Consider the following 21,808-nt stretch of genomic DNA (forward strand, 5'->3'; position numbering starts at 1 on the left):
GCGGCGGGGAGGCAGACCTCCTCGGCGGGGCCAGGCGGAGGCCGCTAACTCAGGCGCTCCGCCTGGCCCGACAGAGCGCTCCAAGCGCTCGGCGCTCCGGAGCACTTGCTGTGTTCCACGCTGCAGCCGCCGGTTCTGGGCGGCGGGGAGGCAGACCTCCTCGGTGGGGCCAGGTGGAGGCCGCTAACTCAGGCGCTCCACCCGGCCCGACAGAGCGCTCGGCGCTCCGGAGCGCTCGGTGCGCTCCACGCTGCAGCTGCCAGTTCTGGGTGGCAGCGAGGCAGGTCTCCTCGGCTGGGCCAGGCGGAGGCCGCTGGCTTAGGTGCTCCGCCCGGCCGGCGCTCCAAATGCTTGGCGCTCCAAGCGTTCAGCGCTGCAGCCGTCGGTTCTGGGCAGCGGGGAGGCAGGTCTCCTTGGTGGGGCCAGGCGGAGGCCGCTGGCTCAGGCGCTCCGCCCGGCCCGACAGAGCGCTCCAAGCGCTCGGCGCTCCGGAGCGCTCGGTGCGCTCCACGCTGCAACTGCCGGTTCTGGGTGGCGGCGAGGCAGGTCTCCTTGGCTGGGCCAGGCGGAGGCCGCTGGCTGGGGTGCTTGCCCAGCCCGGCAGGGCGCTCCAACCGTTTGGTGCTGCGGAGAACTTGGCACGCTCCACGCTGCAGCCGTCAGTTCTGGCTCCAGGCACCGAGCCATCAGGTCTCCTGCTGCTGCTGCAGCCGACATTCTGAGTCCCGCTGGCTGGCTGGGGCGCTTGGCGGTCTCGCTCCATATGGCATGGAGGTATGCCTTATTTTCGGGGTATGTCTTATATTTCGCAAATGTTTAAAAATCCTGCCATGGCTTACTTTATGATTACGTCTTAAAAAAGGGGAAACACGGTAGTTCTTCCTGGGGGTGGGGTGGGGGTGACACAAATGACTTTCAGGCATTTTGTTTGCAGCTAAAGTTGTGGCAAAAGTTAACATATTAACTCTGGAAACCTCCGGGGAGGGATTGCAGCTTCGTGGAAGAACACAGGGTTTGCAGGCAGAGAGAGGGACCAGCTTCTGTCCTTGGCATTGTCAGATCTCCAGGGGGCAAACTCTGGGCAAGTCCACTGCTTGAGATGTTGCCAGTCAGAGTAGGCAATGCTTGCAATTATTATTCATTTATTAATTGCTTCTCACGAGACACCCCAAAGCGATTTGCAATACCTTCCAAGGAGCTCATTGTGGTGTGCACGGTTCTCCTCCCCACTTCAACCTCACAACATCCCTGTGAGGTAGGCTAGGCGAAGAGATGGCAACTGGCCCAAGGTCAGCTTCATGGCTGAGTGGGGATTTGAACCCTGGTCTCCCAGGTCCTAGTTCAACACTCTAACCATTACACCACACTGTAGTAAGACAATCTCTGGCCTTGGGCTAAAAAACTAAAAAGTTATGACACACGAGGAAAGAGGTGTGGGGAGGGGAGAGGAAAAAGTAAACAGCAAGCTTCTTAAAGCCACAGTTTTTAGAATGACCACCAGGGATGGAAACAATTCAGGTGGTCCTGCCCTGACCCATCTCTTGTCCCTGTTACTTGTCTAGGTCTGGAGCCTCCCATCGTGGTCTTGGTCCTGCTGCCGCCACTCACCCTTCTGCTTTTCGGCATGTGCCTGGCATACCTCATCAGGTCAGAGCATTTTATTCTCTTTCTAGTTTCGAAGAAGACCTCTGCTTTGCACCCTGACTCAGCTGACAAGCTCATCATAACATTTAAGCCATGATCTGAGGCGAGGTGGGGAGAGGGAACCATTTTCTGATCCCAAGGGCCAAATTCCCTTCTGGGTGACCTTCTGAGGACCACATGTCAGTGGTGGGAGGGGCCAGAGGCAAAAGTGGGTGGGGTAATATATATTACTTTTGCACAGCAGACTTGCTTCTACACACACTTACACATGCCCTCCCCATTCTCCATCGAGACAAGCAAGAGGCATTGCCAGAGTTCAGGGATACCTTTCACTCAGGCAAAGCACTCGTGGAGGGTGCAAACCTGTTGGAGAGAAAGATTTGGGAAAGAGATCCTTATTTTCTTGCAGCAGAGTTAGCACAATGGCAATTGCTCCAAGTACATGGAAACCTGGTTAGATTTACATCTGCCCTCAACCATCTTTAAACAAATGTTTCCCACAAAAATACTTAGGCTAGAATAAATCACAGACACGTAGCTTTGCAAGTAAGTGAATGCTTTACTCACAGAGTTTCCAGAAGTTACCAAAAACAAGTCTTCATCCGATGGCAGTAAATAAAGAAGAAAAAGGTTGCAAGTGACTTTTTTTTTTTTTACACTACTTGGTTTCCTTACAAAAAAAAAGCACATACGGTCTTTGGGTTAGCAAAGATGCAGGCTATACAATCTCTCTTCTGGATAGATTCAATTCACTTGGTTTTTCCTGCAACTGGGAGCCATTGGCTGCATGTCTCATTCTTTGCTTATTCCAGGAAGCACAAAGAGAGAGACAGATTGGGGGGCAGAGCCTGCCGAGAACCTGCTAAGCCACACCCACTTGCAACCTGATCTCTGGGCTCAGGTTAACTCTTTCATGCTCGCAAGCATTAATCATTAACCTTATGTAACAACAGAATCAGAGCCAATGAGGGGTGTGGTCTGAGGTGAGAGGGGTAGTTGTCCTAGGGATAGTTCTTCCTCATCCCTAGATACATGCATGATTACTGTAATAATAACAAGGGCTTTGTACATTTATTATTATAAGTAATAGTTGTAGTTGTAGTTGTAGTAGTCTACAGCCCTATAACCATAGGTTAGCTGATTCACAAGATTAAATCACAATATAAAAACATATGTTACATAATTTAACAGATGCAAAACAGGTTCTCAGTTTTGGCTGGCCATTCATATTCGCATGGAACATCCAGCTTGGTACAAACTTTGCGATCCACTCTAGTACTCTAGTTTATTCAGGCTCCATTTGGCTTGCAGAGCTCCTTCCAACCCAGCCATAGGCAGGAATCCACTCCACGTTTTGTCGACGTGTCATCAACAACCTTCAGTCTCACAAAGGGAGAGTTACTGGGAGGTCTAATTGGTTAATGACTGCAAACCTTGGGAAATAAATTGTGCTAACTAAGTGTTATGCGTGGAGCAATTATGACATGCCAGGTGTTCAAAATCCTCAGACAATTCAGGAGTTCTCTGATTTCCTGCTTAGCGCTTAGAAAATAGCGCTGAATCATTAACACATTAATGTGAGCAAGCGCCCAGAGCCAGTTCGTCATACTTGCAATGTTTGGCATTGACCCTAAAATGGTCTAGGCCAGGGTGATGTTGTTACACTACAGCAGGGTTTCCCAAACGTGGGTCTCCAGCTTGTTTTGGACTACAACTCCCATCATCCCTAGCTAGCAGGACTAGTGGTCAGGGATGATAGGATTTGTAGTCCAAAAACAGCTCGAGACCAAAACTGGACTATGGCAGAAGAAGAAGAAGAAGAAGAAGAAGAAGAAGAAGAAGAAGAAGAAGAAGAAGAAGAAGAAGAAGAAGAAGAAGAAGAAGAAGAAGAAGAAGAAGAAGAAGAGTAGTTTGGATTTGATATCCCGCTTTATCACTACCCGAAGGAGTCTCAAAGTGGCTAACAGTCTCCTTTCCCTTCCTCCCCCACAACAGACACCCTGTGAGGTGGGTGGGGCTGAGAGACTTCAAAGAAGTGTGACTAGCCCAAGGTCACCCAGCAGCTGCATGTGGAGGAGCGGGGAAGCGAACCCGGTTCCCCAGATTACGAGTCTACCGCTCTTAACCACTACACCACACTGGCTTTCAGATGTTACAAGTCTTCATTCCCAGCTGAAGAAAAGCCTCTGCAGGGCACAGGGCAGAGGAAGCTGTTGTAGAGGATATTTGTTTGTTTGTTTGTTTGTTTGTTGGGGGGGGCAAACTTGGATTCCCAACAAGGCATCCCAGAACTTATGTGAGAAAGGCGATAGCAACAGCACAGCTTGATTGAACAGCCTGCATCAGTTTATCTGAGCAGGGTTGTGTGGGCCACCGACTGATCAAATTTGGCAGGTTTACTGAAACTGTGATTTACAGTGGTACCTTGGTTCTCAAACTTAATCCGTTCCGGAAGTCTGTTCCAAAACCAAGGCGTTCCAAAACCAAGGCGCGCTTTCCCATTGAAAGTACTACAAACAGATAAATCCATTCCAGACTTTTAAAAACAACACCTAAAACAGCGATTTTGCATGAATTTTGCTCTCTAATGAAACCATTGATCCATAAAATGAAAGCAATAATCAATGCACTGTACTATAAAATGAATAAGACAGTATTGCAGACGATAAAAAATTATTCTTTTTTCTCACCTGCACTGTTGATAGTCATTGCTTGGATGGGGGGCTTTTATCCATTTCCGCAGTCACACAACCAATCAATCAGTAGCTGAACTGGGTTCCACACAGTCACAAAAACAAATGAACCAAAAAGGCATCAGAAACAAAAATGCAAAATAAATAACAGAAACAAAAGTGCAAACTTAATCTGTTCCAGAAGTCTGTTTCACTTCTGAAATGTTCAAAAACCAAGGCACAGCTTCTGATTGGTGCAGGTACCCCGGAAACAATAGCCAACAGCCGCATCAGACATTCGGCTTCTGAAAAACGTTCAAAAACCGGAACACTTATTTCTAGGTTTTTGGCTTTTGGGAACCAAGGTGTTGTTTGAGAATGAAGGTACCACTGTATTTCCCACAAAAATCCCATGGGTGTTTCTCCCAGGCAGGGATTTCCAATTTCACCTACATGATTTGCTTCGAAATTTGGCCTCATTGTGCTGTGGCAGGAGGAACGGTCCGAGGCACCCCCATGCTTAACAAAGAATTGAAATTGTCTGGAAATGCCGAGGCAACCTCTCTGACGAGGCTGGTGCCATGTGAAGAGCAAACACCTTTTTTGGGATGGGGTTTGGGATGAGCTTTATTTGTTTACCGTGTTTCTCATATTATAAGACATGTCTTATATTATTTTTCCCTCAAAAAAACACACTATGGCTTATTTTCCATGGATGTCTTATTTTTTTCCTCCTCCTCCTGCCGCGGCCGGCATTGCTGCTGCGCCTATCACTATGTCTTATTTCCGGGGTATGGCTTATATTCCTTGAATGCTTAAAAATCCTGCTATGGCTTATTTTATGGGTATGTCTTAAAATATGAGAAACAGGGTATTTGTTTCGCAAAATTTGTATACAACTTGATCTGTAAAAAACAACAACTGCAAAGTAGTTTGTGGTGATGATGATGGAACAATTAATGTCTGCCTGAAAGACACTGTACTTATATTAACTGAATCCAAATGTTTCCATCAAAAATGTACAATTTAAGGGGGGGGAATGCTTTAATTATATGCTTGTGAAGGAGACGAGGACTGAACAGTGATTCATGCTGAGATGCAACAGCCTCTCTCCCCCCCCCCCGGACTGATAATTTAGCTGGGCCTTTGCATTGTGAGTGCTTCAATGATAAAATCACCCCCGATGCAGCCAAGTTAACTTCCCCCAGCAGAGTCAGATTGGACAGAGGCAAGTCCAAGAAGGGAGACTCAGGGTGGGGTGCGACAGGCAACCTTCTCTGAGCATGGATAGTTCTGCTGCACCAAAAGTAATACAGTGGACAAGCCTGCCTAATATGAATGGTTTGGGAGTGACAGAGAGCTGGTTTTGGGGTTGATTGAATGACCTAGTCGCACCCATGACAGAGGAATGACGAAGTTCCCCTTCCTAGGCTGATTGGAAGTGGATCATGCAGAGACAAGATGGGCAGCCTCCTCTCTGAGGGACTATTTTGGGAGAGGGTAGGGGTGTCAGCTTTTATATGCCTGTTGTCTTTGTCCATGGAGTTTTCTTGCCAGTTCCTTCTCCAGGTGGATCACGTTTAGTCAAAACTCTCCACTATGACCTGTCCATCTTGGGTGGCCCTGCATGGCATAGCTCATAGCTTCTCTGAGTTATTCGAGCCCCTTCGCCACGACAAGGCATTGATCCATGAAGGTGGACCATAAAGAAGGCTGATTGCCGAAGAATTGATGCTTTTGAATTATGGTGATGTAGGAGACTCTTGAGAGTCCCATGGACTGCAAGAAGATCAAACCTATCCATCCTGAAGGAAATCAGCCCTGAGTGCTCACTGGAAGGACAGATCGTGAAGCTGAGGCTCCAATACTTTGGCCACCTCATGAGAAGAGAAGAATCCTTGGAAAAGACCCTGATGTTGGGAAAGATTGAGGGCACTAGGAGAAGTGGACGACAGAGGACGAGATGGTTGGACAGTGTTCTTGAAGCTACGAACATGAGTTTGACCAAACTGTGGGAGGCAGTGCAAGACAGGAGTGCCTGGTGTGCTATGGTCCATGGGGTCACGAAGAGTCGGACACGACTAAACGACTAAACAACAACAACAACAACAGGGGTGTCAGCACTGGAGTCGGTCACAAGTCAATAGATCTCCGTTGTCAATGAAATTAACTCTTTATTCAAGGAACATACAACTCAGCCTAGTGGTCTCAGCACCCCCCCCCCCGGAGCAGCTGCCAGGACTGAAGGTCTCTGCCTTCCACCCTTTTCTAAGGCGCTTCCTCTCCTGGATGTTTCCCAAGCAGTTTCAAACAGTGTCTGCGCACCTCTGACCTTCTCATTACTTTGTAATTTTTTGGAGACCAGAGTGTGGGAGCTTGTCCCAACAGGAGAGAGAGGCTCCCAGGATTCTCCAGCAGTCCTATGACCCCCCACCCCCATTTCAGCATCAAAGTCTGAACTGCTTCCTGTCACAGGCTCTCACTAAACCCCATTCTCCCCATCAGCATCTAGTGCCTCTTCCCAAACTTCTGACCCCTTCCTCCTCTGGTTCATAAATACGCCTTTACATGAAGCTTGGGAAATCGCGGTCCAGACGGTCTCCCGCCTTGTCCAGCCACCCCCGGTGATGGTTACGAAATGTAGGGTGTGTGTGCAGAAGGTGTTGCTGTTGTTGCAGCTGTTGCTTCTTGGCCCAATAATGGTGCGTGCTTGTTCAGAGTGAGGGTGGTCCATCAGCATGCCAGAAAGAGGCTGGCTTCCAGAGTCAATACAATGCGGATCAGATGCTCTCTGGGGAACCATGGAATCACCTTCTGATTTATGGGAGGGATTACCCTTCCACCTGCATCAAGATGACCAAAGCTGTCCTAAGACCTTCTGACGTCTCCACATTCATTCATTCGGGTCCTTGCAGCCTGCTCAAGTGAATGAGCCAGATATCTTCATCAGCCATGGGTGGAGGCGAAATTGATCAGGGTAATGTAAATGGGTAACTGGCTGTCAGGGTTGTTAAGACTACTCCTGAGAAACGACCTTCCACATACTTGTCTTTCAAAAGTCTTTATTGGTGCACATTATTTACAGTGTAGTGAGCTGTCGGTTTCATGTCTTCTCATTCCGTATCAGAATCTGGCACTGCCCCTTTTCACGACTTTGACCAACATAAAAGCCTCGGGACAGTGAATCTCCTCCCCTTTCTCCTCCTCCTCAATACCGGTGTCGGGGGGAAGGGTCTACGGTCTGCTTTCTCCCTGTCCACCCTTCCTGTCTCTCTCTCTTCCTGCCTGTGGAGCAGGGGCTCTCCAATGCTGCCAAAGCCCTGGCACTCCTTCTCCGTCTCCTGACTCACCCCTTCAGACCCCGCGCTTTCATGACTGCTTGGAGACGGGCTGCTCCGGATGAGAGGGGGGTTCTCTATAATCCCTCCCCCTTACACTGGCTTTTGGATTTGATTAATGAATTGGGATGATGACATGAGGTACCTATGAGCCAGCCACTCCCACTGAGCCTCTTGGGCTTGCCGATCAGAAGGTCAGCAGTTCGGATCCCCGCGACGGAGCGAGCTCCCGTTGCTCTGTCCCAGCTCCTGCCAACCTAGCAGTTTGAAAGCACGCCAGTGTGAGTAGGTAAATAGGTACTCAGAGCTGTCTTTTCCATTTGGCTGAGAGGCACAATGCGCCACAGCGCCCACCCAGCAGGGGCGCCCAGCAGCAGGTCCGCCGCCCTCCGCCGACTTGGGAGTCTCCTCTGGTCTCTTTGGAGGAGGAGGTGCCACGCCGAAAGCCCCACAGAGCAGTGTCTGGCGCTAAGTTTTAATTTATATATTTTTAAACTGTTGCTATATCTGTATTGTCCCTGTTATACCGAATTGCAAATTCAAATGTATCCCTATTGCGTTTTATGACTTCCTTGATATTGTATGTGGGCTGGAACTGGTCTGTGACCGAAATAATAAATTCAGTGTCTGGCGCTGGAGAAGATGGGAAGGAGGCAGGCGAGCAAACAAGTGGAGGAGAGAAGGAAGGAAGGAAGGAAGGAAGGAAGGAAGGAAGGAAGGAAGGAAGGAAGGAAGGAAGGAAGGAAGGAAGGAGAGAAGCAAAAGCTCCCTCAACTCAGGACTCTTTTGCTTTCCTTCCTTCCCTCCCTCCTCCACTTGTTTGCTCGCCTGCCTCCTTCTTCTCCTCTCCCTGCCTGTGGCCAGCGCCAGAGTACTATTGTGGTGGTAAGGTAAATGGTGTTTCCATGCGCTGCTTTCGTTCACCAGAAGCGGTTTAGTCCTGCTGGCCACATGACCCAGAAAGCTGCATGTGGAGAAACGCCGGCTCCCTCAGCCTGAAAGCGAGATGAGCACAGGGCCGGTGCGTCCATTTAGGCAGACTAGGCAGTCGCCTAGGGCGCGTAAATGGAGGGGGCGTTGACCAGCCTGCCCCGCAAAATCCCCGCGCCACCGCCGCCCTCCCACGGCATGTGCTCGCGCTCCTCCCGCCTATGGAGGTGACGCTCAGCGGCTGCAGCAAGTGAGCGGCAGCAGCACCCGTAGCTGAATCCTTCAGATATGGGCGCTGCTGCTGCCGACGCCGCTCGCTCACTGCAGCCACTGAGGAGCTCACAGCGTCCCCTCCATAGGCGGGAAGGCGCTGAGCTCTCCTTTTGGCTTGCGCTCCTGCCGCCTATGGAGGGGATGCAGGGTCATCAGCAGCATTGTGTGTGGGGCATGTCACATGTGCCGGGGGGCGCTAGAAGGTGATTTTGCCTAGGGCGCAAAAAGCCCTAGCACTGGCCCTGGATGAGCACCATAACCCCAGAGGCGCCTTGGACTGGACTTAACCGCCCAGGAGTTTTACCTACTACCCAGAATGGGATACAATTTCCCATGGGAAATGATCTATCATGAATTGAATTGAAAAGGATGTTTTAAATAACCTTTGTAAAAACAAACAAACCCCGAAGCCTTTCTTTTGGGAATTATAGGGACAGAACTACCTAAACTGTATAGAAACTTATTTATGTACGCGACTACAGCGGCAAGAATGTTACTCGCCCCCAAATGGAAAGAAGCATAAGTCCCAGCACAGGAGGAATGGATTCAAAAACTTATGGAATGTACAGAAATGGCAAAATAGGAAGCAAAACAAGAGATGTAAGGGTTGTAAATTCAATATCTTCTGTCATCGCCTGAAGAGGTCTTCAGAAGGGTCATCTTGTGTAATGATGCTGCAGTCTTGGTTGAAGCCATCAGGAGCTATCTGTTTGTTTTTGCAATATATCCTCCTTTTTAATTACCTACGCTTACTGTGTTATCAAGTGGGGAACCTGGACTCCTGACACTTACTTGTTGTTGTTTAGTCGTTTAGTCGTGTCCGACTCTTCGTGAACCCATGGACCAGAGCACACCAGGCACTCCTGTCTTCCACTGCCTCCCACAGTTTGGTCAAACTCATGTTGGTAGCTTCGAGAACACTGTCCAACCATCTCATCCTCTGTCGTCCACTTCTCCTTGTGCCCTCAATCTTTCCCAACATCAGGGTCTTTTCCAGGGAGTCTTCTCTTCTCATGAGGTGGCCAAAGTATTGGAGCCTCAGCTTCACAATCTGTCCTTCCAGTGAGCACTCAGGGCTGATTTCCTTCAGAATGGAGAGGTTTGATCTTCTTGCAGTCCATGGGACTTTCAAGAGTCTCCTCCAGCACCATAATTCAAAAGCATCAATTCTTTGGCGATCAGCCTTCTTTATGGTCCAGCTCTCACTTCCATACAACACTACTGGGAAAACCATAGCTTTAACTATACGGACCTTACTTACTTATTTACTTACTTTATTTATTTCCAGTATTTATGTACCGCTTTTCACCAAAAAAAAAGACCTCAAACCCCAACTCAAAGGTAGTTATCCTGAATTATAGACTCTGTTCACTCTGTTCCATAATTTGACTGGGCCATCTGCCTACCAGACACAGCGCATTATCTTATAAAAGTTCAGAATGTGGGTTGGGGAAGGGCTGGGAGAAGTCCTTTTGGTTTGGGGGAGGGCTGGCTGAGGCAGGCTGAATAGCCTGGTGGGCGTGACAATAACAAATGTCCAGTTGATTGACAGGAGGGCCCCTATATATTCTCAGTCCCTTTCGTTATTGGCCACTCTGGCTGGCATTTTTGAATCTCCCTCCCACCTGCCGCGTGTTCAAGAAGGTGTTAGCCTGACGTTGCTTTGCCTCTCACGGGGTCGCCTGTATTCAGGGGCCCAGTAGGAATTTTGCCATTTGGCTGATTGGCTTTTGCCACTTGGTTTTTGCCTACTGCTTAGCAAACTGTCACAACTTGTTAGGTTGGCAGTTAGGCTTTTGGTTAATTAATTTGGTTTTAGGAGGGGTGTGGCATCGACATGCCTACCCTCTTCCTAACGTTGCTCCACAAAGAAGTATTCCGTTAAAGGAATCCTGGGATTCTCGGCTCTAGTCCTTACATTCCCACCATAGGCGGGGCTGAAGGGCCATTACAGAGTTTGAGCCATAGCTGCCAAGTCTCCCGTTTTCCCTGGGAAATCCCTGTTTTTCCAGCTGTTCCTAGCTGAAAAAATGGATTTTTTTGTTTCCCCCGGTTTATTCTGGCGCGGCGGCCATTTTGGAACTGGGTGGAGCATGCTCAGAAGCGACTTTTGATGCTGCTCTGCCCAGCTCCAAAATGGCTGCAGTGCGACTTCTGGCGCGGCAGCCATTTTGGAACTGGGCAAAGGCGCATCAAAAGTCACTTCTTAGCATGCTCCGCCCAGTTCCAAAATGACGGCAGCACTACTTCCGGTCTGCTATTTCCGGCCCGGTCCCTTATTTCTCTGACAGCAACTTGCAGGTATGGTTTGAGCCTTGGGGAACATTCCTGGCGAGAGGGGAGAATGCCTGGGCACAGCTACCTCCTTTCCCATGGGGTGTTTACTTGACTTCCCCAATCCCATGGGAAAGTCGGAGCTGGTCCTGTCCCTAGTGGACAGATGGAGATTGTCCTGGCCCAAGTGGTCAGATGGAATTGGTGGTCCTGTCCCAGATGGAAATTGGTCCTGTTCCAAAGAGGGGGGGGGCAGATGGTTTAACCAAAAGCCTAAGCCAACACTCAATTTAAATTGTATTTAAATAAAGTTGTGGCCAAAACAATGCCAAAAACCCAAACCTAAAATATGTGTCTGTTGTGAGTTATTTGGGGGATTTCGGTCAGCCTCGTCATGCAACTGCCAACAGACCCATGTAAGGGTGACACGATTTGCTATGACCTGTATAGTTACAAAATATAACGATGCTCTCCTGGCTCCTTTTCAGGCACAGTGCCCTCTATCGCCAAGTCATCAAAGGGCCTAAGAAGTTACTGCTGACTCTGGATGACCTCACTTTTGTAAACACCAAACTCAGCAGAATGGTAGGCAATCCAAGCCGTGCAACAGCTGGCGCTGACTTTGCACCTAAGTGAAATCTGTTCACGGGGAGGAGTTTCCTCCCACCATTTTTCCTTACACCGTCACAGGAGCTCCTTGTCACGAGTTATCTTTTCAGCTAAATGTTAACTGCACATATTTTTAAAGCAAAGCAAAAGTTGCAAATCCCAAGTTATCCACTTGGGAGCAATTGAATTTCTGGCAGCTGCCATCACCCATGACAAGAGTTCCTGAGAGCTGAAATATTTCAGTTGATTGTTCCATAGATTTAGTAAACAAAGCTGTGGTGAAGTTGGAATGGGATAACTGAGTATATTGGTCAATTCTTGATGAGCCATTGTCAAAATATCTGGGGGCAGTCCCACCATATGTGAAAAAAGTGCCTCCTTTTTTCACAGCTTCTCCAACAGTTCTGAGAAGATTATGGTGTCATATGGGCAGTTTGCACTGGAAATCATGACACTTTGAGGTGGGAGAAACATTGACTAGCCATTGTGTCAACACTGAACCTGAACAAGATATTCAGTCTAATAATAATAACAATAACAATAATATATTTATACCCCACCCACCTGGCTGGGTTTCCCCAACCACTCTGGGTGGCTTCCAGCAAAATATTAAAATACAGTAATTCATCAAATATTAAAAGCTTCCCTTCTTCTAAAAGTCAGGTGGTCATTTATTTCCTTGACATCTGGTGGGAAGGCATTTCACAGGGCAGGCGCCACCACCAAGAAGGCCCTCTGCCTGGTTCCCTGTAACCTCACTTCTCGCAGTGAGGGAACCACCAGAAGGCCCTCAAAGCTGGACCTCAGTGTCCGGGCTGAATGATAGAGGTAGAGACACTCCTTCAGGTATATTGGGCCACGGCCATTTAGGGCTTTAAAGGTCAGCACCAACACTTTGAATTGTGCCCGGAAACGTACTGGGAGACAATGTAGGTCTTTCAGGACCGGTGTTATATGGTCTCGGCGGTCACTCCCAGTCACCAGTCTAACTGCCGCATTCTGGATTAGTTGTAGTTTCCGGGTCCCCTTCAAAGGTAGCCCCACGTAGAGCGCATTGCAGTAGTCTAAGCGGGAGATAACCAGAGCATGCACCACTCTGGCAAGATAGTTCACAGGCAGGTAGCGTCTCAGCCTGCGTATCAGATGGAGCTGGTAGACAGCTGCCCTGGACACAGAATAAGCAGGATGCTTGATTCATCCCTGGCTGTGTTTCCTACTCACAGAGACTGGCGGTGGATAGCCTGAGCGATTCTAAGAGCAACTTGGAAGGTCGAAGTCTGAGATCTGCAACGCACTCTTTGTCGGTGAAAAGCACAACTGTGACATACGAATCCTCCAATGTGGCAATATACAAGGTAGTGGAACACTGATTAAATCTAGTCATTGTTGGATTTTTAAGGGGGTGGGTATATCAGGATCCCAAAGTGATGCTATTAAGACACATTTTTAAAATGACATAGAATGGCCCTAGAAATGCATTGTTGTTGTTTAGTCGTTTAGTCGTGTCCGACTCTTCGTGACCCCATGGACCAGAGCACGCCAGGCACTCCTGTCTTGCACTGCCTCCCGCAGTTTGGTCAAACTCCTGTTCGTAGCTTCGAGAACACTGTCCAACCATCTCGCCCTCTGTCGTCCCCTTCTCCTAGTGCCCTCCATCTTTCCCAGCATCAGGGTCTTTTCCAGGGAGTCTTCTCTTCTCATGAGTATTGGAGCCTCAGCTTCAGGATCTGTCCTTCCAGTGAGCACTCAGGGCTGATTTCCTTCAGAATGGATAGGTTTGATCTTCTTGCAGTCCATGGGACTCTCAAGAGTCTCCTCCAGCACCATAATTCAAAAGCATCAATTCTTCTGCAATCAGCCTTCTTTATGGTCCAGCTCTCACTTCCATACATCACTACTGGGAAAACCATAGGTTTAACTATACGGACCTTTGTAAGCAAGGTGATGTCTCTGCTTTTTAAGATGCTGTCTAGGTTTGTCATTGCTTTTCTCCCAAGAAGCAGGTGTCTTTTAATTTTGTGACTGCTGTCACCATCTGCAGTGATCAAGGAGCCCAAGAAAGTAAAATCTCTCACTGCATTAGTCCCTTCCAAATGGCCATTGAACACTGGGTTTAAAATTATGTCTGGTGAGGAATAGAATCGTAGAATTGTAGGGTTGGAAGGGACCATGAGGGTCATTTAGTTCAACCCCCCGCAATGCAGGAATCATGTGATCCCAGGCAATCAGGAACCACATACTGGTCATGACATCTTTCCCAGTGAATACTTGCAGCCTATTTGTGGATGTTGCCTGGTTTCTGGGTAGCCAGTGAAAGGTTACACTCGTCCTGGGGGGGAAGGGGGGAGATTATGAAGGGAAACAATGTTTAGGTTAAGGGAAGCAAAGGGAATGGGTGCAGGGACCTTTTTTTAGTTTCGGAGGGCTATCTACCATGGGTGCTTTAGTTGAGTTTCCTACATTACAAGGGGGTTGGACTTGATGACCCTAGGGGTCCCTTCCAACGCTGCAGTTCTATGATTCTGTGAATTGGCTATTTGCTGATATCACTGAGGACAAAGGAAGCAAATTTCAAATAAGGCCGATGCTTCACCTGCAATTCAAGTCAATGATTCTAGCTCATCAGGGATCCAAAGCGAACACTTCTTCCGACATTCCACCACGATGTCTGAAAAACAATTTTTATTCTGATATATTTTCAAGCAACAACCCCCTCTTTTCAAATCAGCCCCTAACCATTTGGAATTTGTGAAATTTGGAAACGTGCAACGTGTGAATCTGAATCGTCATGTTTTGTAAACATCGCAAAGGGGTGCATACTTGTGTTTCAATTCTAGAATTAGCCTAGGGCCTTTCTCAATCATTTACTGATACCTTTTCTGGCCAGGGCGACTGGGTATGGCTGAAGAAACTGGAATCTGGAGCAAGCAGTGACCTGAGACAGAGGACTGCCAGCTTGTTAAGCCAGGTAGGGATTGTCAAGGCGACTCACATGTATACACAGAACTGCATATTTTCTGTGTCTCTTCCATGGCTGCTCTTAAGGAGGTTCATATAACACTTTCCCTCAATGCTTTGGGGAAAAAATGCAAAAGGAGGGGTCACGGGATTAGTCCCACTCCCAGTAATGATGCATGCCGTGTCTATGCTTGCCCTGCCCCAGCTGCTCCCAGTGGAAACACTTCCACCCAGTCTGTGCATTCGGCCAGTGTGCAAAACACCTCTATGTGCATTCTGGTATCCATTCTTAGAGCTCCTCTAGCCCAACCACATGGGAAAACTCTGAGCTCTTTGCCACATGGAGCCAATGCATGTATGTGGGGGGGGGGGAGTGTCTGCTGCAGGGGCAGTAGAAGGTGTCGTCGTGGAGCTAGCCTGCATGTCCTTCATCCTCTTGTGTGTGCTCTTTCCCACTAAAAGAACACCACACCCTCCGTCCCTATACATTACGGAACTGAGTTTTAAACACCTCAAAACAGCAGAATTTTCATAAACATCCCACAACACGGCTTCAGCTGAGCCCAATGGCTAGGAAGATCTCATTCCAATAAACTGAAACAAGAACTCCCACACATAATACCAATGGCAATTTCAGAAGCTGCAGGTTATTGTGCAGCGAACACTTTTGATGGGGCAAACCCAACATTTTACTGCAGCTCTAGGTCTTATTTACAGTGGTACCTCTACTTACGAATTTAATGCGTTCCGAACACACATTTGTAAGTCGAAAAATTTCGTAAGTTGAATCCCATAGGAATGCATTGGGAGAAAAAATTCGTAAGTCGAAGCAACGCTATCTAAAAATTCGTAAGTAGAAAAAATCCTATCTAAACCGCATCCAAGATGGCAGACGGAGTTCCATTTGTAAGTAGAAAAATTCATAAGTAGAGTTATTCGTAAGTAGAGGTACCACTGTACTTTATTTTTATCTCTTTGCCCAATGTAACAGCCCCCAAACATTACCCAAGCCCATCTTTGGGTTCACAATTAAATATAGAGATAGGTCTTAGAGGAGGTCCATACTGCAACCACTTGACCTGGTCTACTGCGAGCAGGAGAGAGGGTAGCCAGCCTTTAATCTGTGTTGTGACCACTCAAGTTTATCATTTGCCATCAGCAGACAGTGGGACTAACTTTCAATTTCCTGTCGGATTATCACATTGTTATTTTGTGTTGTTTTGGTTCAGTTGCATTATGCATTGGTGATTTTTCTGAAATGGGAAGGTGGGAAGCAAATGGAATGAACAACAAAATAAATATCGCATGCAACTTCGGAAGTGCCCTTAAAACTTTGCAGAAAGATTGTGGAGCATATTGCATTCTGTATCCTTTATTTTGCTTGTGGGCATCACGACCTGAATATCAAAGAAAAGAAAGTCACAGATCCCCAGTCTCTCTTGCGATTTGCTTCTTGTGTCCCCAGATGAAGGATGTACGCCATGAAAATGTGAACCCATTTTTAGGCCTTTTATCTGATGGGGGTCTCTCTGCCATCGTGACGGAGTTTTGCTCCAGAGGGAGCCTAGAGGATTTGCTGCAAAACGCAGACATAAAGCTGGACTGGATGTTCAAATCATCTCTTCTGATGGACTTGATTAAAGTAAGTTCTCTTCTTACGCTGGGGATGGAATGGAAGGATGAAACGCTGTTCTATCAAAGATGCAAAACTGAACACAATGGGTCATACAAAGGGAGATAATCTTTGCTGTCATTCTGTTCTCAGCTCTGAAAATGAGCCTTGGGTTCTGGCCAGATCCTTGGAAGACTTACAAAGGTCCTTTATGCAGAGCCAGCTCAAGACATTTTGAGTTTTATCCAACGAAGTCCTGCTTTTAGTAGATGCTTTCAGTGGAATTCAATGTCAGGCTTCGGTAATAGTTCCATCCCCCTTTCCCTTCCTTGCACACTATTCTGAGGGTTCCTCTGCCCCTCCAGCATGGATTTTTTTTGGGGGGGGGCACAGGTGTGTAGAGAAATAGGGAAAGCCCCATTGCACTAGTGGAAATTCTTGCTCTGGTTTTCGCTAGTGCACTGGGTTAATTAATTAACTCTGGCCCATTGGAATTAATGGATCTAAGTTATTCATGTCCACTCATTTCAGTGGGTCCCTCCGAGTGTGACTAATTTTGGATAAAAGCCTTTGTATCCAAAGGTCGTTGGCTGGAGTGCTAGTTGAATCACTGGCCTCGGTCCAGTATACCTGAAGGAGCGTCTCCACCTCCATCATTCTGCCCGGACTCTGAGGTCCAGCACCGAGGGCCTTCTGGCGGTTCCCTCGTTGCGAGAAGCCAAGTTGCAGGGAACTATGCAGAGGGCCTTCTCGGTGGTGGCGCCTACCCTGTGGAACGCCCTCCAACCAGATGTCAAAAAGGAAAACAACTACCAGACTTTTAGGAGACATCTGAAGGCAGCCCTGTTCAGGGAGGCTTTTAATGTTTAGTAGATTATTGTGTTTTATTTTTCTGTTGGAAGCCGCCCAGAGTGGCTGGGGAGACCCGGCCAGATGGGCGGGGTATAAATAATAAATTATTATTATTATTATTATTATTATTATTATTATTATTATTATTACTGTGTCAATGGAAGAGCACCCTCTTATGCATCGTGGGAACGGATGAACTGCAAGCTAATTTAGGGGGTGTCTCAGAGGACATCTCTCCAACAGTGGGAGATGGCCAAGGAGGAATAGCTGATGGGAGGCCCTAGACAACTGCCCCAAAGTCCTGCCTTGATCGCACCAGGGCAACTTCAAGGAGGCTAGGTCTATCCATGTCTCGAGAGATTAGCCCAAACAGCTAAAAATGGAAACCACAAGCAAAACACAGTGAAATTGCAATCACCAGCCTTCACTATCGAGCCCTGAATCTCGCCGGCAGAGAATGCCGGACCGGGCAGGTCTCTAACTAGGGTTTAATGTTCCTTGGCTCTGGCGATGCCCAGACTGAAGAACTCGATCCCTTTCCTTTTCAGGGAATGAAATATTTGCACCATCAGGAGATCCCCCACGGACGTCTCAAGTCTCGCAACTGCGTTGTGGATGGGCGGTTTATGCTGAAGATCACCGACTACAGCTACGGCGAGCTCCTGGCAGCACTGAGTGACTTAGACGTTCAGCCCCCTGCAGAAGGTAAGGAGTAACTGTAATGCTCTGTATGTTTGTGGGTTTTGACCTCGGAAAGAGTCCAGAAAACTCAGCTGATGCAAAATGATGCTGCCCAGCCATAACCCTAGTTCTATCCGCATTGCATTGCACTGCTTACCAGTACCCACTGATTTTCAGGCTCAATTCAAGGTGTTCATTTTTACCTTAATAGCTCAAAATCAAGGGCACAGAACCTTATTTTAAGCCTGGGGGCCATATTCTCTTCTGAGCAGCCTTCCAAGGGCCACCCAGAAGTGAAGGGTGGGGCCAGAGGCAATAGTAAGTGGAGCAAAGAATATAAATGTCATTGGCTGATTTCTACAAACACACTCCTCATTGTCCTGCACCGAGGCAAACAAGGGCTTTTTTTTCAGAGTTCAGTGACATATTGAAGTCAAGGCAAAAACACTCAAGGTGAGCGTGAAGCAAGACCGGTGATGGATGTAGGATGAGGTGAGAAGTCATGGTCTGGGGACACTTTCAAGGGCCAGAAGGAGAGGTCTGGAGGGCCACATTTGCCCCCTGGGTCTGAGGTTCGCCACCCAGCCCTGATTTGGCTTAGGATCTGGAACCTTAAAGGATCACTTTCTCTTTTGGATCCCCTTTCACCTCTGAGGTCAGGCCTCCCTGTCAGCTGAGGTTCAGCACAAGGAACAGGGCCTTTTCAGTGGTGGCACAGACAGTCTGACTTCCCCTACCTAGAGAGGCCTGCAGGGACCCATCACTGTATGGCTAGTTAGGGAGGCCTTTGGGAGAGGCTGAGCCAATAACCAGACTACTGATTCATTCATCTAACTCAGTGGTTCTCAAAGGGTGTGGCGAGAATTATTATTTTTTAGAGCCACTGATCTAACTGCTTATTCAAGTACTGTAATGTTGTGTCTTGTTGCTTGGCAGTTTTCTGTTTCTGTGCTGTTAACAGCTCTGAGTTCACCTAAGAGAACTCAGTCCCTAGGATTCTGTAAGGAAGCCATGGCAGTAAAAATTTGGGGGGTAAAACCCAATGAAATTCTTCAGTACAGATAGGGACTTAGTCTCTAAAGGTGCCAAGAGACTTCACTACTTGCAGTCTAACACAGTGGTCCTTCCTGCAAGCCTAGATCTGGATAAATTGATCTTTTTTCTCTCTCCCAGAATTGCTCTGGACAGCTCCTGAGATATTGAGAAATCCAGCGATGTCCCCGAAAGGCACCATAAAAGGAGATGTCTATAGTTTTGCTATTATCCTGCAAGAAGTTGTTCTTCGGGGGCCCCCATACTGCATGTCTGAAATGTCAGCTGAAGGTGAGCAAGATCTGTGCAACAGATTGTGTGCCACAAAATAGACACAAACACACTCATTTGATTTGGCCGGCCAGTGTTGAAGACTAAGCTAGATACCTGTCAGTCTGCATTTCTTAGTGCAGAAAGTATTGATCTGATGTGTAGAGATCTTTCCTATTCAACTTAATTCAAGAGGGTTCGGGAAGCAAGAAAGAAACAAGCAGGAGATTCCTGCTGTTTGGGTTATACCTTCTGAGAAGCTGAGTGCAGCTGGTTTAAACTGGTTCTCTTATCTCTTCTGTTAAGGTGATGCCGACTATAAAAATAGGGCCAGAAGGAGCCTGGGTTTCACTCTTTCTCTGTCTATCTCTCTTCCTTCTGGTGTGGTGTTCTGTACATAGTATGCTTAGTGTTAAGGTTTAGACTTAAAAGTTATTGTAAGTTTAAGTTAAGTCTGCTGCAACTGGATTTCTTATGGACAGGGCCAATCCTGGATGTATTGGATTTGTGACCATTGTGCTCATTTGCCTTCAGTAGCAGTAAAGCTCTGTTGGATGAAATATCAATGGCCTCTGGTCTATTTTTGGGGGAATCCTGCAACGTGTTTAAGTTTTTACTCTGCATTGGAATCTGCTCTGGGTCAATATTGAGTAGAATTTCCATGGCAATACTGATCCAAAAGAAGCAGTGTTGTTTTGTTCACATGAGGTGGTTGTCGGAATGCCGGGCAGGGGCTAGCGGTGAGTCTGCCCCCAGGCACGTCGATGTGATATTATTAGATTGTCCAATTGTCTAATTGGCAATTATCAATAACACAGCTTTGTGAGACAGAAAGATAGCAGAGAAATCTATCTGCCTACGAACAACTTTAGCTGTGTTGCAGACACTTGCAAAAAATACTCGCCCAGTACGCTCCGTCACAAATGTCCAGCCTCATTTCTAAAATGTCCAGAAACTTTTCCTCCCAAGTTTAGATAACAATCCGTAGCAGCGAAAACTTTATCCGTCCACTCCCTTGTTCATTAAAACAAAGAGATTTATTGCTTAGGGCAGCTCAGCCGGGAGATTTCAGCTCCATTCCGGCTGGAAGCTGCGACACGAACAGACAGAATAAAGGTGGTTACAGGTAGGTAGCCGTGTTGGTCTGGGTCGAAGTAAAATAAAAAAATTCCTTCAGTAGCACCTTAAAGACCAACTAAGTTTTTATTTTGGTATAAGCTTTCGTGTGCAGGCACACTTCTTCAGATATTCTTCAGACAGAATAAAAACATACAGTGTCATATATAACAGATACAAGAGCAACAGGTACTACTTCCTGTTTACTTCCTGTTTATATGGACACATCACAAGGCCCCGTGATCCAGGACGATTGCTGAGCTATTAACCCTCTCAGCTCACAGATATGTGACTGTCCTCCGTGTCCATGAAGAACAGCACACACAGATAAAGAGAGCCATAAAGTAGATTTTCAACTACTTTATTTAGGGCTATATACAGAATATAACTCTGCTGCTGAGCGTATAAAGACAGAGCTCGGCATCTTGCTTCCAGTCACACCTAGAGCCAGAAGCGAAAGTAAAAAGACAATAACATCACATGGGAGAAAGGAAAGATAAACACAGCTTCCTTTCCCACATGAAAGTCATGAAACACACACTTCATACCATCCCGTGCTTCAGTAGCTGGGTGGACAAAATCATAACAGTGGTGCGCTCATCGGTAGGGGTGCAGAACTGGATCAGGCCAGTCAACCAGATCCTTGCACCGCCCCCGCCCCCACCAGCACTCATGGGTCGACTCCAACAGGTGGGTGGAGCCACCCACCATAGCTGCCAAGTCTCCCGTTTCCCCCGGGAAAACCCCTTTTTTACTTACCTTTCCCCGGTGGTCCCCCGTATCACTTCGTCTCCCGTTTTTCTCCGTTATTTTCTCCGTTATTTTCTCCGCCGGCGGCCATTTTTTTCTTTCCGATTTGCCCTTCTATGGGCACCAAAAATGGCCACTGCCAGCTTCAAAAGTCGCATCTACGCATGTCCGGAAGTGCATAGACGTGACTTCCGGTGTTGGCGGCGGCCATTTTTGGTGACCATAGATGGGTGGGGCGACACCGGAAGTTGCGTCGATGCACTTCCTGACATGCGTACAAGCGACTTTCGAAGCCAGCGGCGGCCATTTTTTGTGCCCATAGAAGGGCAAAGCGACACCGGAAGTTACATCAACGCAACTTCCGGTGTCAAATGGCTGCCGGTCCCGGATTCTGCAGTCTGGAACTTGGAAGGTAAGCAACCCACCTGTCAGTTACTTTACATCATTATGACATCATGGGATGACTTCAAAGGTGGTGGTGGCAATGAAAAAAGAATATAGGATGGAAGATCTAGATTTGGAACAAGTACTCTTTGGTGAGAGAACCCCAGCAGAGAGTTGTATGTAGTCCTAGGGACTGGGGGGTGGGGCACCAGGTTAGGGCATTCTGTCATTGTGAAACCCTCTCCTTGCTCCAGAAATCATCTGCAAACTGAAGAAGCCTCCGCCATTGTATCGCCCGAGTGTTTCTCCAGAAAATGCCCCCCTGGAATGCATTCAGCTCATGAAACAGTGCTGGAGTGAGGGACCAGATCGAAGGCCAAGCTTTGATGAGATCTTTCAAGAGGTCATTCCTT

General features: G+C 47.6%; 1 protein-coding gene across 1 annotated transcript in view; it reads left to right on the top strand.

Annotated features, from left to right (window-relative positions):
• LOC118085093 (retinal guanylyl cyclase 2-like) overlaps positions 1-21,808 on the top strand; it is a 44,629-nt gene that overhangs the window by 8,803 nt on the left and 14,018 nt on the right. The window contains exons 4-11 of the mRNA XM_035115383.2: positions 1,563-1,647; positions 11,620-11,716; positions 12,964-13,095; positions 14,628-14,708; positions 16,164-16,340; positions 17,711-17,867; positions 19,017-19,166; positions 21,650-21,798. Of these exons, the coding sequence (XP_034971274.2) occupies positions 1,563-1,647; positions 11,620-11,716; positions 12,964-13,095; positions 14,628-14,708; positions 16,164-16,340; positions 17,711-17,867; positions 19,017-19,166; positions 21,650-21,798 (1,028 nt within the window). The remainder of the gene's footprint in view (positions 1-1,562; positions 1,648-11,619; positions 11,717-12,963; positions 13,096-14,627; positions 14,709-16,163; positions 16,341-17,710; positions 17,868-19,016; positions 19,167-21,649; positions 21,799-21,808) is intronic.

The sequence above is a fragment of the Zootoca vivipara genome, chromosome 4 (assembly GCF_963506605.1).
Source record: "Zootoca vivipara chromosome 4, rZooViv1.1, whole genome shotgun sequence".
In the NCBI taxonomy this organism is placed as follows: Eukaryota; Metazoa; Chordata; class Lepidosauria; order Squamata; family Lacertidae; genus Zootoca; species Zootoca vivipara.